The following is an 18168-nucleotide window of genomic DNA, read 5'->3' as shown; positions in this document are numbered from 1 at the left end:
AAGCTGTGCTCTAACACAGCTGGTGTGTTCCTTACAATTGCTATGGAGACCTGAGGATAGACACAGAAAACTGAGGTACAGAAATACATTTTGCCAGTTCAGTTAACATACATACCAAATGCAAGCTGAAAAAAGTTCAATTTTCAATGCATACAGAAATAGCTTCACTGTGAAGAGCTGTGAAAGAAATCTCTGTATCAACAATAAATGGGTTATATGTTTAAAGCACTGGGCAATATATTTAGAACAGACTGTTAAGCCACTGAAGTTTTGTACCTAACCAGCAAGGGCTTATCATCAAATTGAATGGTCATTACAAGTGTCAGAACTTCCCACGCCCCATCAACCATAAAAAAAACATCCGAAGTTGTAAAAATGACAATACATATTTTCCTTACAGGGGAGTGAGGAGGTAAACCCTACCAAAAGAAAGTGTGCTAATGCTTGAGAATGTCACTCATTTCCTCAAGGCAACACCATGCCGCACTGCATCGCTCGACGGATGGAGTCGCTGCGGCACTGTAGTTCCAGACAGGGCTAAAGCTATTTTAGATGGGAGAGCAACATCTGAAAGCCACCGCTTACTAAGAAGTAGTTCCTCCCTTGTCAAGGGCATCTGATATTTCACCTACTTTTAGGTAAAACCCAGTTGTACACTACAGCTGAAGCATTCCAGCTCCAAAGTTCTCTGTGGCCTGGGGAGCCTGGTGCCAAACCCACCCCTATCTTGCTACCTTCTTACCCTACCTGCACCTGCACTGATGTCAAAGCAAGAGACATCCATGAAGCAGCAGGAATCACATTTATGATTTTGATTCAGGGCAAGATGAAGGTTATATTTTTGGTTAGGTATAGCAAAATATCTCTTTAACACTGGACACCACAGGTTTTTAACTATTTTTGTTTGGAATTAGGAATGGTTTGTTAGCACCCCATCTATCTGCACTACACACACTTGGAGTTAATGCAAATTAAAATGACTTTGTGTCTATATGCGTGAAATTGACTGTACAATATTAATCCCTGAATCTATTCCTTAAACGGCAAAACCAAATCACAGCCATATTTAATGCATAGGCTAAATTCCAGTCAAATTCAATGGCAAGATTTTGAGCTACAATTTTTCATCTTTGGTTTATAAATAAAATGCAGCAAGAACAGCCTTTTTCCTCAGACACCAGTAATCACCTCATATGCATAACTTACATGAGGCAATACCTGAATGTGTGCTTAATAGGTGAAGATGGTTGCAAATAACCTGGAATAATTAAATGATTAATGATTTCATAATTATTAAATTATCAGCTGATTTCTCTTACAGGGATTTAAATGCAATGGTAAAGCAACTTCTCTTCGTTGCCTTTACATGCCATGAGAATAGTAAAGAACAAAGATATCTCAGCTGTCTTCCTCCTCCTCCCCCCCAAGGGTTAAAAGAGTTTCCACTTTTCATATTTTAAACAATTTTTCTTCCCAGTAATCCCAGGTCATGAAGTTCCTGGAGCCTGTTCTTACCTTTCCCCTAAGTATTAGTTTGGCAGGAGATGGGAGTCATACGAAGTTTTGAATTAGAGAAGAACTGCAACTAAGTTTCAGCCTTAGATCAAATCAGTATTCTGAGGATCTTGCCAAAACCCTCCAGCAAATGAAATTACTATAAACTCGTAAGTTATTTTTTAGGAGCTTAGAATGACTTATTAAATCCTAGTAAGGGATAAAAAGACTTTGTTTTTTTCTTTTCTTACAAAGGATTACACAATTAATTAACTAAAAGAATGGGAACATGAAATTAAGTTTGGAATTATCAGGTACTCTGCCCTTCTACGGGTATTTTTCAATACTTTTTCTTCTATAGCTCAGCCTAGGTCTTCTGGCTCAGCTTCTGGATTCCATGTTCTCCACCCCCGTGTCATCTGCTGCTTCCTCCCATTCTCATTAAAATGAAGCACTATGATCTTATGATCTGTATGACATTGCAGGTCTTTGTCACATCACTATGACCAAGACTTGAGTAACACTGTTCATCATAACAACCTCTGGCAACAATTGTAGAACATGCAAGTTATTCACTGCAGAATGAAAATTCACAAGTCCCAGTATGGTTTCCACTCATACTTGTCTCCTTTTTTGAAAAAAGCAGGTAATTGATATTCTTGAATGATCATTTTCAACTTTAGATTTACTGCAACCGTATTTACTCAAATGCAAGATGGAGGCAGAAAGGAAGCCTACCCCAACCAAAAGTCATTCTACAAACATTTCATATAATAATACTGTAAAATATGAACTATTATATATTATATAGTATTCATATAATAATTTCATATGATAATCCCACCCAGTACCAGCCTGACACAGACACAGCTTCTCCCTTGGCCTAGAGAGGTGTCTGTGTGTATGAATTACACCTCCTACCATATGACAGCAACTGCTACAGACCTTGGCCATCAGTACTGATAATCTCAATCACCTTGTAGGTCACGACCTGAACCATGAGTCCCTTTTGATAGGAGAGGTTCCCTATTTTAGAAGGAAGCAAGTTTGGTCTTTGTATTACAGTTATGTTATATTCCAAGACAACCTTTTTTCTCCTCAAGCAAACACTAAAAATAAGGATCTACAGTCTTCTGAACTGCAGGTTTGCTTTACACGTGATTGCCTATGGAATTATTGAATGTTGAAAGCACATTCAGTACTGTCCACAGATGAATACAGGCAAATCCCAACTCAATGAATTCACATTATAGCTCTTTTCCTGTCCAGTCTGCTTAGAAGACCAATGTTTCAAAGAGCAGAGCAAACAATAAAATCCATAAGAACTATCAATACCATGAGCATGTATTTGGTTTTGCGTAATTATTGAGGGGAGAGAGAGGGACAAATTGAAGAGAGAAACAGGAGAAAACTACAGTAGTCACAGACATACTGAAAAAACCCCACACATGAATGCACTGAGGCACTGCACTACAGCAGAGCTTGCAATGATGTTTCTCTGAGGATCATGCTGTTATAAGCTCACATCTATCTTTGAAGATGTGTCTCCTATCCTCTTTACACTGCATTTGCAGAAGCCCAGGAGCACAGCTGTCAGTGAGAAGTTGAGACTAATGATCAAAATGAGTTAGACTACAAAAATTCCCCCTTCTGCTGGTCTCCGGCTATTCTCCTCTAACCACCAGAGCACTGCACTACACTTTCAGCACAGCAGCTGCATCAGCAAATTTTAACCTGTACAGACCAGAGACAGACTTTCCATTTTAATTTTTTCTAATCCAGATTGAACAGCTTCAGTGTAATACCAGTTCTGAAGAGCCTATTGTGAGTCACGTCAAGGGTTAACAGTGACTCATGCACGTACTGCTTACATCTTTAAAAGCTGAAATCCGCTTGCCTTCTTTTCCCTAATTTACTCTTTTTTTTTTTTTTTCCACTTTAGTGAGATCAGAAATGCTCACACAGCAAAGATATTTCATAAGCTTTGAAGCCAAAAGTACCATAGGCCTTGTTCTATTTTTGGGAGATAGTACAGGAAGAAAAGGAAAAGGAAGAAGAGATGGACAAAATGGTGAATTTCCGTTTAGAATATGTTTTCTATTAGTCTTACAAAAACATAAAAATATATTTCTAGTCTTCTTACGGTTTTTCATTTACAAAAGATTCCAATTACAAGCATAGTTCTATAAATTAAAAAAATAAAAGAAGAGAAAATAAGGAAAAAGAAAAGCGTATTTCTACAGCATTGAAAAGTTAGGAAACACTGTAATTCAGATATCTGCTGCCCTATATATCTCTAAATCATTCCTCCCTTCCAATTTTTTTCTGTCTCCTTTTCTATGTGCACTACCATCAAGGTCACAGCTAAGTCAGGCCTAAATCATCTGGCAAAGCACCTGCACTATGCAGCATCAAACGTTCCCCAGAATGCCAGAAGAGGACAAACATGTCCGAGAGACAGAAATACCACAAAGATTTCCATATTTGTAGCTGAGCTAGTAGTTGCAAATACATGTAATTTCTTAAGTACTGTAAAGTACAAGTTTTACTCATTCATCATATTCCCCCAAACTACACAGCAAAAGCCTGAACTATTTCCCTGGGGCAAATCAATCACACTTCATTTTCACCTTTCTGCTGTTTAATGTACTTTTCTGGATCTCAAATACACAAGGCACTGAGTGACTACTATTTCATATATAAAATTAATATTTCAAATATCAAAAGTATTACATTTCTTTAATATTTTCCATTCATTTAATAATATTTTGAATTTCCAAGTAGTTTTTCAGCTAACCTATACCAGTCGGCCTAGATGTAATGGGCAACATGTAATTGCTGAGAAAAAAGACGTTTTCAAACGCAGATGTGGAACCTGGGGAATTAAACAAAACTGTAAAGCGGTACTTCAGCCAACTCTTCTTCTATTCAAATAACCAGCCCAAGTTCTGCATAAATGCATATTAAATATACATTTGCACTAAAAAAAAAAAAAAAAAATTAGTTTAGTCTCCTACTTGCCTGAAGACTGACCTAGGAGATTATATGCAATGTTCCAGGATTAGAAACTTCATTTATTGTTCTTTTATACTGCAGTTTTTAATCCTCTGCTGATTTAGATTGGGAAACTCTTCCAGATTTCTCATCCTGTGAGGTTGTTTTGGCTGGTTTTTTTATTATTGTTGGGTTTGGGTCTTTTTAAAGAGATTGAGTTTTCATTGACAGATACTTTCTTAAAACTGAGTGACATTTTTCTCACAGCCTGGTTATATAAAACATGGAAAACCCACCAAACAACAGGCATGCACATGCAACAGGGTTTCATAACAAAAAGAAAAAAAAAAAATTGATCTTTCCACTATGAATAAACACAAAGTATGTCATAAGTCTAATTTCCAGGCAACATAAACCTTAAAAATTACAAAACTTATCAGGGTCTAGGGTTATGGTACAAATTTATATAATTTTGTCATAAAGATATTTCCTTTTGTTTTTATTATCACTGTAATAGCTAATATCTGCATTCACTGCTCGTACACGTACATATGTTTCTAAGTGAAAAAAACCCAGAGGTTATATATTGACTTATGTATATATTTATATTGCAAACTATCATATTATATACTATGTATATTATGTTATTTTATTCTTTATATATATTTATATCTTATATTATAGTCTTTAGACCACTACTAAAGTTAGGGAAGTGTGGAAATGCCTGAGAGAGTTGTCCTTTCTTATCTGATGTTCTGTCTCCAGATATTCTGGCTCTGTTCACATGGAAGGCATATCATCTTAAATTCAGAAGTCAAAAGCAGAAAGTCTATCTAAACAACAGAATTACGAAAAAGACATATATAGACGCTATCTTCCCCTGTGCGCCCAGTTTTCTATGCCTGTCTAAATGCAGTTCAATGTCATTTCAAAGTGAGGAATATATATTTGTTAAATTCCACTGATGGATTGATTACATTCACAGACTCTTCAAACAACTAGAATAAAACTACCAATTATTAATTTCATATCTGTCAGTCCTGTATCTGATCTGTTTCACAGTAAACAGCATGCTTTACTTTTTCCAAGCTGTCTGAATCTTTTGGCATCCCAGTGTCCCTCCCTTTATACTGTCCAATTTTTTAGTACACTCTTGGCTGTTAAAAATTTTCCATGAAACTGTTGACTAGCTCTAAGTTAGAACCACAATATATCAATCCCTGTGCAACTCGGGCAATTTTTTTTTTCCTTTTATTTTAGCCCTAATTATCACTAATCATTTAAACAGATTCCAGATTGTGCAAGAGAGCTTGAATAACCATATCATTGAGATTCAACTCATTCAGCTATAACAAGCAGCTCATTACACAGTTTCAGAAAAGGAATCACATAATGCTAACAGTTTCAAGTGTTCAAGACACCCCAAAGAAAGCCAAGGACCACACATGCATGTGTTACCTTTAGGAAGCAAGGGCATAAGCTGCCACCAGCAAGAGAATCCTGCTGCTGCCCCTGGGGCCACTACAGCCCACAGGGCAAAAGTGTCATCTCATACTAACACTACTGAAATTCTTCCAGGAATGCCCTGAATGGAAAAGGCAGAGGTCTGACAAAAATTTGAAAATAGGATTCCCCAAAAATAAAGATGACAAGGAAAGACACCAGATTTAATGAAGTAAAAAGATTCTCCAAAAAGGACGTTACAAAGTTTTTTAAAAAAACAAAATCGTCTCACTCTTTATCCATAGTATTCTGTGCTCGAACCAAGCAGCTGTATTTTAAAAACAGCTTGCTCCACTTGTGTGGCTAGGAGATATGGCAACAACACCAATTTCAGCGTAGCCCTAAAGGTCCGTTAAAAGATTGGGCAACCCCCAGTATCAATACAGGCTTGCAGGGATTGCAGGGATGAAAGGATTGAGAGGAGCCCTGCTGGGAAGGACTTGGCGGTACTGGTGGATGAAAAGATGGACATGACCCTGCAATGTGCACTCTACAGCCCAGAAGCCCAATTGTATCCTGGGCTGCATCAAAAGCAGCGTGGCCAGCAGGTCAAGGGAGGTGATTCTGCCCCTCTACTCCGCTCTGGTGAGACCCCACCTGGAGTCCTGCAACCAGCTCTGGAGCCCTCAGCACAGGAAAGACATGGACCTGTTGGAGAGGGTCCAGAGGAGGGTCACAAAAATCATCAGAGGGATGGAACACCTCTCCTGTGAAGAAAGGCTGAGAGAGTTGGGTTTGTTTCAGCCTGGAAAAGAGAAGGTTCCAGGGAAACCTTACTGCAGCCTTCCAGTACTTAAAGGGGGCCTATAAGAAAGGTGGGGAAAGATTTTTTTTAGCAGGGTCTGTTGCGACAGGACAAGGAATAATGGTTTTAAACTAAAAGAGGGTAGATTTAGACCTGATATAAGGAAGAAATTTTTCCTTATGAGAGTGGTGAAACCCAGGCACAGGTTGCTCAGAGGTGGTAGATGCCCCATCCCTGGAAACATTCCAGGTCAGGTTGGACAGGGCTCTGAGCAACCTGATCTACTTGCAGGTGTCATTGCAGGGGCTTGGACTAGATAACCTTTAAAGGTCCCTTCCAACTCAAACTATTCTATGATTCGGTGATTATTTTAACTTGCACTAAACATGCTGGAAAAAGCTGAAGCAGTCAGGTTAAAAAATATAAACCTTGGTCATGATGAATGATGTTCACAATGCCAGCCCAGTTCCTAATTTTGAAATTTGTATTATAATACAGAAAGACAAAAGTTTACTGAAAATTTCACTTGGTGATGAAAAGGTTGAGTCCTGCAAACACTAACATCAGGACAAAGATCAAGACCCGGCTCTACTCTTGCATTAATTATGCAATAAACTTCCACAGCCTGACCAAGCCTATCACAACACTAGGCAGAAGTATAATGAAATGAAGCTGTTCCTCTTTGGCAGAAGAGAATTAACACAATGGCGTCCTTTATCAAAACCACCAGTAATTTTCTTCTTCAGGTAAGTGATTTGTAGTGTTGCCATTTTGTATGGAAACCCAGGTGAATTCCTTCCTACCACTCCTGCTTTGTCTAGAAAGCAGCTGTACATAAAAAACTATCAACATAGTCTTATCGATCTTTGCTAAAACCATACTGCATTTTGTTCCATTTCTATTTACTCTTTTATGATATTCCAAATAACTAATTATATCTTATAATTTCCTCCCTCAAGATTCGTTCCAAAACCTTGCTTGTTGCTGCAGTCAGAATAAGACGACTAAAATTGCGCAGATCATGTGCAATAACAACAATATAACACTTCTTCTAAAGAGCAGGTTTTCTAACTTTGCTATCACTGGAGCTTCAAAATATATTAAAATGTTTGTGATGGCCTGTGACAGTGCTTTCAGAATTCTTGCAGATTAGCAAGTCTCTTAAATATTCTGTCTTCCTAACTTGAGCATTAAGCTCCTTGAAATTTTGCTTCCACAGTGACTAAGATTTTAAACCTTTCCCCCAGAAAGAATTTTCCAATATATGACATATGAGTAACAGGATAAGCTGAGACAAAGTATTAAACCATGCTTTTCCCCTAACTTGCACTATATATATTAATATATATTTTTTATATAGTGAAAGGTAAGAATATATTTTATATGTCACTAAATATCTTTCAGAGGCTGAAGATGTTAAATCCCCAACTATAATACAGCAGTGGTACACAGTACAAAATACCTTTCTGAAAATGTCAACAAGATGCACCCTTCCACAACACTATATGACATGTATCCTTTTACTTCAATTTCTCTTCAGGTTCTAATGCAGTGTTATCGCAGATTACAGAATTGTGTTACTAAAGCTTTCCTAATTATAGTGGATTATGGTAAAAAAGGATCTATATGTGTCAGTCTACCAAATCTTTTAGGCACCATATGCATCTTTGGCAACTTTCATATTGTCTTTTCCAGGTGCTTAGGTTCCTCTCAGCAAGTATTTAATTCTGCCCATCTTTACCCTTTTAGTTTCTGTGGTGATTTGTGATGTGAAGGCAGTATTCTGTGCCAGGTTCTCACAGACTGCTGGAAAGCCACAATTCTTTCTGTCTAGCTCTTTAAAGTAAGAAGCTCCTCTGATGTCTTTTTGGGCAGCTATTACTAACAGTGTCTTTTTGTCAGTCCAAACTGATACGCACTGTTCTTTACAACACAACTTTGTAAAACTTTATTCCCAATGATTCTACATTTCATTCGACATTTAATGCAGTCTGGCCCATGCCTACTTTAGAAGTAAATCCAAGTATTCGCTCAAGCAGCCACAGGTGACAAAACACAACCAAAATGAGCTAACAAGACTCTTAAGTGGGACACAAATAACAAATTTCTTTCAACCTACTCATTAGAGTCCCATCGTGCCTTAGCTTTCTTTCCTTTCCAGGACCTGTGCACCCAAGGTCTGACAATCTCCTCCCACTCTAAGAACTGCTGACTTTTTAATATTTATCACAATGTACAAAAGCTTTTCTTCTTTGTATCCATAAACAAAAACTAGTAAGATGAAGAAAGGGGAAAAGCAGAAAATTAGAACTACTTTATTCCATGAAAAATATATACATGCATGCCTATACATTTGTACAGATATGTTCTTCTAGACTTCACCTGAATAAAACCATCTCCTTGCTGTAACTGGACCTTCATGTTCTTTCATTGATGTAATCAAGTATTTCTCTTAACTATTTCTAAGCATACTGTGTTGTCTTAACTCTTTGTGTGACACAAAAATGTTTACATACTCACCCTCTATTATGAAGGTAGTGTTTTGGTTTTCTTTTTTTCTTTTTTTTTGGGGGACTGTTAGCAGATGTTAATGTAGTTAATTATAGTGTTACTGCAGCATCAACTTCTTTTGTACAGTGATTTTTTTCCTTATCAGTGCAAGGAAGAGGAAAGGATACAAGCACATACTACTTACTATGCGCCTTCAAAGGACATCTGAGGCAGGTCTCGGCATCAAATAAACCCTAGAATGAAAGCTGCCTCCTGTAATTACTTCCACAAGAAAGTTATCTATGCTTCCTCCTGATTCAAATTCACACCAGGTTCAGGGCTCTGGCACTCCTGATAAATTTCATACAGATTCTGAGACCAAACTATTCTTACTTTTACTGACAAATAAGAATGTCTCAATGATAAGTCTAATTTCTGACTAGGCTTACCTGCCACTATTTAGCTGCATATGTCAAGACACCAAAAAAATTAAATTCTCAAACATTTTTGTACTTCTTCTGTATTTATATATTTCCAGTTCATTTTATGTATATTAGGATTTACTTTTACAGCTGTGATGTTGTTTACACACACATATACAATCTCACTGCTTCTTACTGTTGCAATCTGCTAATTGATTTAATGGGTTCTATCGTCTATGTGAAAAAAGCCATGTTCTGTATTTATCCGAGAATAAAACAAGGTTTTGAATCAGAAAACATAATCCACTTCTTATTCACGGTCAGAAAGCCTAGCTATTTCCATCAATGTAAAGGAAACTTATTCTGGACAGCAGCAATATGGAAATAAAATGAGGAATAGTAATTTTGTACTCAAGGTAACACAATCCATCTCATTGTCCCCAACTTCAGTCACTTTCCTTGTAGCAACTCACCTCATTCCCCAAAAAGATAAATTGCATGCATAAAAATAAGTTACCAGAAACCGATTTATTCCACCTAGCTGCTACAGAATGATAGTTTTAAATGTACCTAAAAATAATCAAAGCCACAGTCACAGAAACACCTACACATACATGCTTCATCACCACTATTCCTTATGTAAGTTCAAATTTTGGCAGGAGTTGTTTATAAGGAATACACTTGGCCATATCCTGAGCTTGGTTAAACTACAGCACAAACAAAATACCTTTCCTAATTAGTATTTTTGCATTTTCTATCACCATGATTCACATTAGAGCTTGATCCCTCATATACAGGCAGCCTAAAATATTGCTACAGATGCTTTTCAATTCCAATTTTATGTTAATTTAGACACCACCACAGCATGGAGGAAATGGTGAGGCCTGCTTCAAGGAATAGAGTTTTTTCTGCAAAGAGGTGGCATATGCACAGTTGTTTTTTAAAAAAAAACCCAAACAGACAAACCACCCCCCCCAAGCTACTAAATAATTTATAAATATTTTTAAAAAAAGATAAAGCACAATTAGGTCCGAGAAATATATTCAAATTTAAATTCCATATAACTATTCCCAGTGGAACAATCCACTGCTCTTTTCACAGAAATTAAACCACTGAAGCACGCAACGTCCTTTAATGACCAGTTCTAGCCAGATCCCATGTTGTGATGGATATTATACCGATATGATGGATATCCCAGATCCAAGTAGAGCTTCATGGACCTCCAGCTATAAACTGTCCCTTTTCCTTTTCTCCTTTGCACCCCCAGAAGAGACCAGCAAGCAACCAAGACAACAAATTTTTACCCCAGACATGAGGCAGGCTACCAGTCAGACCTCAGAACAGGGTTGCTGCTCAGAAGGAGGTTGCCCGAGAGATGCAACCACTCAACCCCATGACCAAAACCTGTTACTCCCAAAGTTCTAGATAAAGATCAAAGTATTAATCATGAGACCCCCATCAAAACAAGCCTGTGGCAGCACTGCATTCCAGTGACATTACTCACGTTGCTCCGATTCCCATATTGCAGTGCTGGCACAGTAACATTAAAGCAACTTATCAGCACTCAGTAGTCTCTCAATAACATATTGCAGCCCATTTTCGAACACATTTTACTGTAGTTGGAGTGCACTATTGCAGTCCCCCCTTTCTCCCCCCACTCCCTGCCCCCTTCGCTCTCTCCAGGTTTGGGTTTACTAGGCAAAAAGAGGAGGATCTTTCCCTTCAGATGCTTACTAGCAACACTCAGTGTAGCGCATGATCCCGTATCACATGAAGGGTTGTTAGAGGAGGCTGCACTGCCCCACCATCTGATAAAAGAAACATTTGTATTACTGCTAACAAACATCATCAGTGAAACAGTAAACCATAGTCTTAAATAACAGTTGCATGATAATCATTCTCACCAGCATGCCAATAGATACAAATCCATATTCACGTGATGATGCCCACAAGCAGAATGAAAAAAAAACAACAAACAAACAACCACTTGAAAAAGTATCTAAAAAGATCTACTTTATGTCTCAGAAACAAACTTTCATCTTTTTTGTTCATGTTTTCACATACTTGTCTATACTAAGGCCTTTGTATATGCCTGCAGACACAGCAACGGAACTGCAAGTGGGTGCAGATGACACTAGCATAGTGAGATAAAGCGGCCTTTGTGAGAAGCAGGCCGGCACTCCATGGAAATCAGAAAGTGGCTGTAAGCACACAAGCATGGGACTAACTTCAGGTTTTGTTTTATGGTAACCGGGATGTTTTGTTTGTTTGTCTCCTGTTTACAGCTAGAGCAGGACAAATGTAAACTTCTGAAGAGAAATTTAAAGATAAATCATCTGTTTGAAAGAGATTCATGCAGCAAATGTGTTACAGCCAGACAACAGAGTTTAGAAAGGGCATGGGTTTGTCTGGGCAAGGTTTAATTATCATCTGGGGCAGCTGATGGGACTCTTATATTCATTTTAGGTAATGGGCACCCCTATTGGCTCCTCTGCAATCTCTGCACCTCAAATTAATGCTATGATAAACTCCTGCTTATTAAATCCATCTATTAGCCCTTCATTTCAGTTACGCTAATGTTTGGAAATGTCGGTTTCATTTTCCCACCAAGATACTCTCTTAATGTTAATGTAAATCATTCATTGCCACCTGCTGAAGTGAGAGCGCCAACCCTGTTCATTCAGGTTCAGCTCTTGTCCTCCTGGGAGCGCAACATAAAAGCCATGGCTCCACTGTGCATCAGGTAATCTAGAACTTGTAATTACTGTCACTGCAATTTCAAATACAGCTGTCCTCATCATAAAAGAAATAGATCTGATACCTGAATTACAAAATGCCCATAAATTTGTCATCACCATATTCTTAGCTTATGCTTCAAATTTGAAATATCATACTTTATTTATTTCTTATATAGAGAAAAATCAAAATATACGAAGTCTCTACCATTCTGGTTGTTGGCTTCCATCTACATTTTACACTAAAACAGCCTTAGAAGAGTTCATACGGATCATTGTGAAAACTAAATGGCACACAGCCAAACCACAACATAGTGCAAAAGTAGGCCAGTCATCTGCATAGAACCTGCTGTCATTAAAATCGATGACTGAAGTGTTGTGGAATATTTTACTTGATTCTAGTTAGAAACGCAGAACAACGCTGCAGTCACTGCACAGCAAGATGGGATTTACTGCTCTAGGCAAGAAGCTGATTTTTTTTAAAGACAGAAATGAGCCACTATAAAGAATTTTATTTCTGAAAGCCTGATGGTAATCCCTGAGTTGATGCATCTCATGCATGCAATTAAAATACAACACTTTTCAAAAGCAGTATTCAAATTACAAGCAAATTATTTCTATAATTGTCACTGTGCAGACTGGCTTAAATAAAGAGGCTTTTCTGCTCTTAAAGCAATGAAAGCCAATGTGTGGGAATACTAATCTTAAGTTTAATTTCCCTTTTTCATGTACTTTAGTTGTTATTTTTATATTCATGATAATTTTCAGCTTGTAAATATATTTTTAAAAGAAGAATGATCAAAAAGAGATGAAGTTTTATCATGTCATTTCCAGTTCCCTCATTTCAAGCTTTTCTGCGCATGTATTGGACATTGGTCCCTTCAAAATAACAATCTAAAGTGTTGGTAAGAATACACAATAAACCAAAAGTTTTTAATAAGTAAATCAAAATCTTGAGAGGAAATGTGAAGAAGTCTGTTTCCTGGAAAACAGGTCTCTCAAAAGTAATTGCATGTTCTTGAAGTTTGCCACGTAAAATTTATTTCCATCATAGCACAACCATAAAGAAGAAAGTCTAATTACTGATGATGAAATTTAAAGCTTTGCTCTCCGAGCTGTTTATAAGCTGTCAAAGGTTGATAGCAAAAAAAAAAAAAAAAAAAAGTGTGCTTTTTATATGCTATAGGTCTGAAAGCAGCAATCACCTCAAGTTGTAAAACTTTAGATAAGGATGTCTGAAATTAAAGCTAATAAAACAGGTGAAAGGGATTTAAAAAACAAAAAAAGATTCAGCTCATTTCACACGGGGCTGGTTTCCTTCAGAGGGGGCTGGCTCTGTTTTTGTGTTAAAAACTTGAATTCTAATTCTCAGGACTGAAATTGGGGATTTCTGTTCAAGATTACTGAAGAATGAAAGTATTCTTGTGATTTGAATACAGAAAATAATGTTAATGTTTTATCTGAGCATTTCAAATTCCTGGAGTTGGCTGCTGTGCAAAAAAGGCACTAATTTTAATTTCTGTTTCCAGATAGGTTCATTCATCAGTATTACTGTGATGTCAAGCAGAGTAGAACATGCATAAAGAAAACAACTATGAATGCAAACGATTACAAGTTATATAATGTTAAAAAACTACAGTATAAAACAAGATAGTCTTTTTATGCAAAAACAGTTGTTGATGGCTTAACTGTTTTCTTACACATGATTTTTAAATCATGTCATTGCTCCCTTCATAAATCATACTATTTTGTTTAGTTGTCATAAAAGCATAAAAAAACCTCTCACTGCATTTTTTGCAAATAGTTCCGGTACAGATGTGGTTATTGTGCTCACACATCTAGAACAGACTTCCATTCAGAACAAACCTGATTATAGATTGAACTGTTTTAATCCTGTAACGGATGCTCATAGGGCATGTTCTCTATATTCTATATAAACATGTTCTACAATTTTCTTAAGTGAAAAAATAAATGGAGTATGCTGCTGAGTTTCCTCTGTATACATACCTCCTATGTGGCAGAGGCCTTCTCTGTTGCAAATACATTAGCCTTATATAGAAACTTCAGATAAGGGGAAGAGAAAGGGGGGAAAAAAACCCTCAAAGTGCAGGAAAACATAACCACCTATTCATACTGTTTCATCTGTAAACTCTATATTCCTATGCCTCTGTGAGAGGATACGAGCTGCCTAACAGGCAAGGTAAAAGAATGCTTTCCTGAATGAGTAGCCTTACATAGCCTGAGCAGCAGCCTGCCAAATCTACCAAATTGTATTTCCCCCAGTTTCACTTCTCTTCTCCGTTTTAGGCTGCCTGTTCAAGTCATTAACATTTTTTCTCCTACTCTTTCCCACATCTGAAGGGAAAATTGGTTTCTTTCTGTGGCGCAGTCCATCTGTGCTTGCATGGCTTTTTCCTTTTTGTACTAAGCAAATCCTCATCGCTGCCTCCGTCTAACACCAGGTGCAGCGCTCAAATATTTACAGTACATCAGAACAGTGCCTAGCACAAGGAAACCCCAAACAGGGTCACAGTTACAGAAAGCTTCACATCTGAAAGATCTATTGATGCAGAGAGCTGATCTGCCTACAATAGTGCAGCTCTTCGCATTTTTCAGCAAGAATAATTTAAGGCATCCAGCCTTTTCCTACAGGATTTAGACAAAGGAGAAAAGCAGAAAGAAAAACTTCAAAGAGTTATGCACTTCCTTTACTGGCAGTACTGCCAGGCTGACACTGAATAGAGAGGCTATGCTCGTTAATGAAATGTGACTGTGTTTATAACATCAGGCCTTCGATTATAAAACTGTCAACACAAGTAAAGACAATAGTACATGCAAAGGACTGAATTCAAGTATTTTAAATACATTTTCAAAGACTCTCCAGAAAAAAACCTTAATACGTGTCACTCACCTGAAAAGACATTGGGAAATGTCTCTGTAGAAGCCTGCACCCCTGAGGACTTTCTTGAATGAGTCAAAGGCACTCTTTCCGTTTGAAATTTCTCTCTAAGCCCCTTGTGCTCCAAGTAGCCCGCAGAGCCCACCTTCTGTGTTATCTCGCATTTATGATTAGATACCTCTTCTGTCCAGTCTGCTGAACGACTAAATAAACCTGCCAAACTAGCAGACCTCTGCTTCTTGATTGAGACTTTTTCTTTTTTGTGGAATGACTCCTGCCTCCTTGTAATAAGTGGGCTCTGGGATGGGGAGGGAGAAGGTGAATGGTTGGGAGAACTCAGTTGCCTAGTTGTGGTTTTGATGTAACAAGGATTAATTAGATAGGGCTTAAAGCATCGGGAACCAAGCATCGGACTGCCTGCTGTCCCCTCGGAGGACAAAATGCCATTTTTCATTTCCGTGGATAAACCATTATGCAGGTCCTCTTGACTGGCCGACAGAGTGTGTTTCCCTTCCTGAGTCTCAGCAGCATGATCACGGCCTGCATCTGAAATACCATCCTCTGTTACTGAGCCCTGCAAATCAACAGCCTGCACTTCAGCAATTTTAGTCTCAGCATCTGCTACTGAGGTTGGAAAAGATCGTGTGGAGCTGTGTGTCTGAAAACCATTTTCTACTGCAGTTCTATTTAAATCATCTTCTAGTTCACTAGCTACAGCATCCAGTCGAGCAACGAGCTGTTCCTGTTCCTCAATCAATAGCTTATGTTCTTGTGTTTCAAATAAGCCGTTACCAGGAGATCCTGTGCCATTTACCGCTTCTTTCAGTTCACGTTCGGTTGCACAGGAGATGGGAACGTTTTCTGCAATTTCAGATACTGCTGGAAAACCCCCCTCAGTGTCTGGGCTCCTCTCTTTGTCAGTGGCAGTTACTGAAAGAAACCGTTCAAAATCTAAGGGGGCTGCTTGCGAATTAGCCATGTGTCGGCCCATTGTTTTGGTGACAAGGTCCTCAGTTCCAATGTTAATTGCCCCCTGCTGCTGCTGCTGCAGTCTAATAGCTTGCTGGATATCAGAAAGCAAATCCTCTTGTTCCGTGGCTGAATGGAAACTGTATATATCTGTATCAGAGCCAGAGCTGGTCCTTTGTCCATCCTGTGTCTCTGCAGCAGCTGGGACAGTTTCATTTCTGATTTCAAAATGTTCAACATCTGTGTCTGAGAGGCCCCCTTCATCTGCAGAGATGCTTATATCTGGAGTTTTGGTAACAATTGAATGAGTACTGTCCAGCTCTCCAGCCTGCAAGGCCTGGCTTTCCAAAACATCCTCCCGTGAACTACTGTTCCCATCTTTAGCCTTGGACAGATTCTTTCTGATCCTCAGGTTTGAAAACACCGAGGCCCTCGAGTCTGACTTACCCTTCTTCTTACCTGATTCACTTCCTTTTGCATGCTTCCCCAGTCCCCTTCTGCTTCCCGATACCTTCTTTGTGCCATCTGTATCCTTGGGCCCAGAGACATCCTCTCCTCCTTCATGCACATCACCTGTATTTTTCTTTAGTTTCCCATCTTGATTCCCCATGATTTTTTGCAGCGCAACACCTTCAGCAATCAAGCCATGTTCCCGGATTTCATTCCTTTGGCCTGCTGGCGAGATCCCCTCTAGCGATCCGGGTTTGTTTTCAAGCTGTGGTGATGCAAGTGAAGCGAATGCTTTCTGTGCCTCTCTCCCATCTGCTAGAGCTGCCTTTTTGCATAATGTGCTGCTTGCACTGGGCTCCGCTGGGACATGCTCAGTACAGCACTGAGAGCTGCAGACAGCTCCTTCCAATGGCTGCTTCTCACGGTGCCGCCTGCTCTCTGGGCTTCTGCTGCACTCTTGTTTCTTTAGGAAGGATTCTGTGAAAAGTATTTCCTTTATAAAAGTCACTTCTTTTTCCACGGTTTTTATTGCCTGCATTGCAAGTTCGGCTCATCACCAAATCATTTATGATTTCAGAACTTCAAATTCCTGGAGGGAAAAAATAAAAAAATAAAAACAACTTAAAGGAAGGTGCTTCAATTACTCTGCAATTGTTTAAATGAATAAACTAATAACCTTGGAAACAGAAATATTATGATTATTTAATATCTTATAAGGTGCTTAAGCATATGCTACTTTGACAGATTACACAGTACCTCTGGTGATTTACATGTTTACTTTTTAAAGGCTACTAAAACACAATACATAATTTTAAAAGGAGAGTCACTCTGAAAATACACAGAAGAAAGATAACAAACAAAAAGTTCTTTCCACGGTTTAAAAGGGCTGCACTTACAATTCAAAGCATTATGGTAATTACACTATAAAAAACCTTCCACAATTTGTATTCTGAGAAGGTAGATATACTATTATTCCCAGGAGAGTCAATTCATCAATATTAAAACACACCACCATTGTTTTCCCTGATAAGAACATCTGGCATGAAACAAGACAAAACAAACAAGAAAAATAGCAGTATACAAATGCTACTGAGGAAAAGGATACAGCACAGCAGTCCTCTATGCACCTTATATATTTAATAATTGATTTAGACACTGTCACTTGCTAACTACTTTGGAAGCTTGTGCAACAGTTTTAATCATCTGCCGCTTCTCCTCCATTTTTGGTTTAGATGTGTAAGCATCCGTATTTCATAAATACATTTCCTGAACTTCCAGACAGGTACTCCCTTCCACTTTTAAAATTTAAATTTAAAATAATTGGAATAGAAACAAAAGGTCATAAGAATGCCAAATTGCCAAGTTGGATCAGTTCAGCAGTTCACTGTCTTGGTTCAACACCAGCCAAGAAGTAATTAGGAAGATTTCTGTTTATGATTTATCATCTCTTAAACTGCCTGGTCTATT

At 38.2% G+C, this 18168-nt stretch overlaps 1 protein-coding gene across 1 annotated transcript in view; it reads right to left on the bottom strand.

The window, feature by feature from the left end:
• FMN2 (formin 2) overlaps positions 1–17702 on the bottom strand; it is a gene marked incomplete at its 3' end in the record, with an annotated part of 164246 nt that extends 146544 nt beyond the window's left edge. The window contains exon 1 of the mRNA XM_081997623.1: positions 15295–17702. Coding sequence (XP_081853749.1) covers positions 15295–17239 — 1945 coding nt within the window. The 5' untranslated portion in view covers positions 17240–17702. The remainder of the gene's footprint in view (positions 1–15294) is intronic.
• Positions 17703–18168: the final 466 nt, after the last annotated feature.

The sequence above is a fragment of the Phaethon aethereus genome (assembly GCF_964289735.1).
Source record: "Phaethon aethereus genome assembly, chromosome: 3".
NCBI classification, from domain to species: domain Eukaryota; kingdom Metazoa; phylum Chordata; class Aves; order Phaethontiformes; family Phaethontidae; genus Phaethon; species Phaethon aethereus.
Note: the sequence above shows the minus strand (reverse complement) of the source record. Positions and strands in the feature narration are given on the sequence as shown.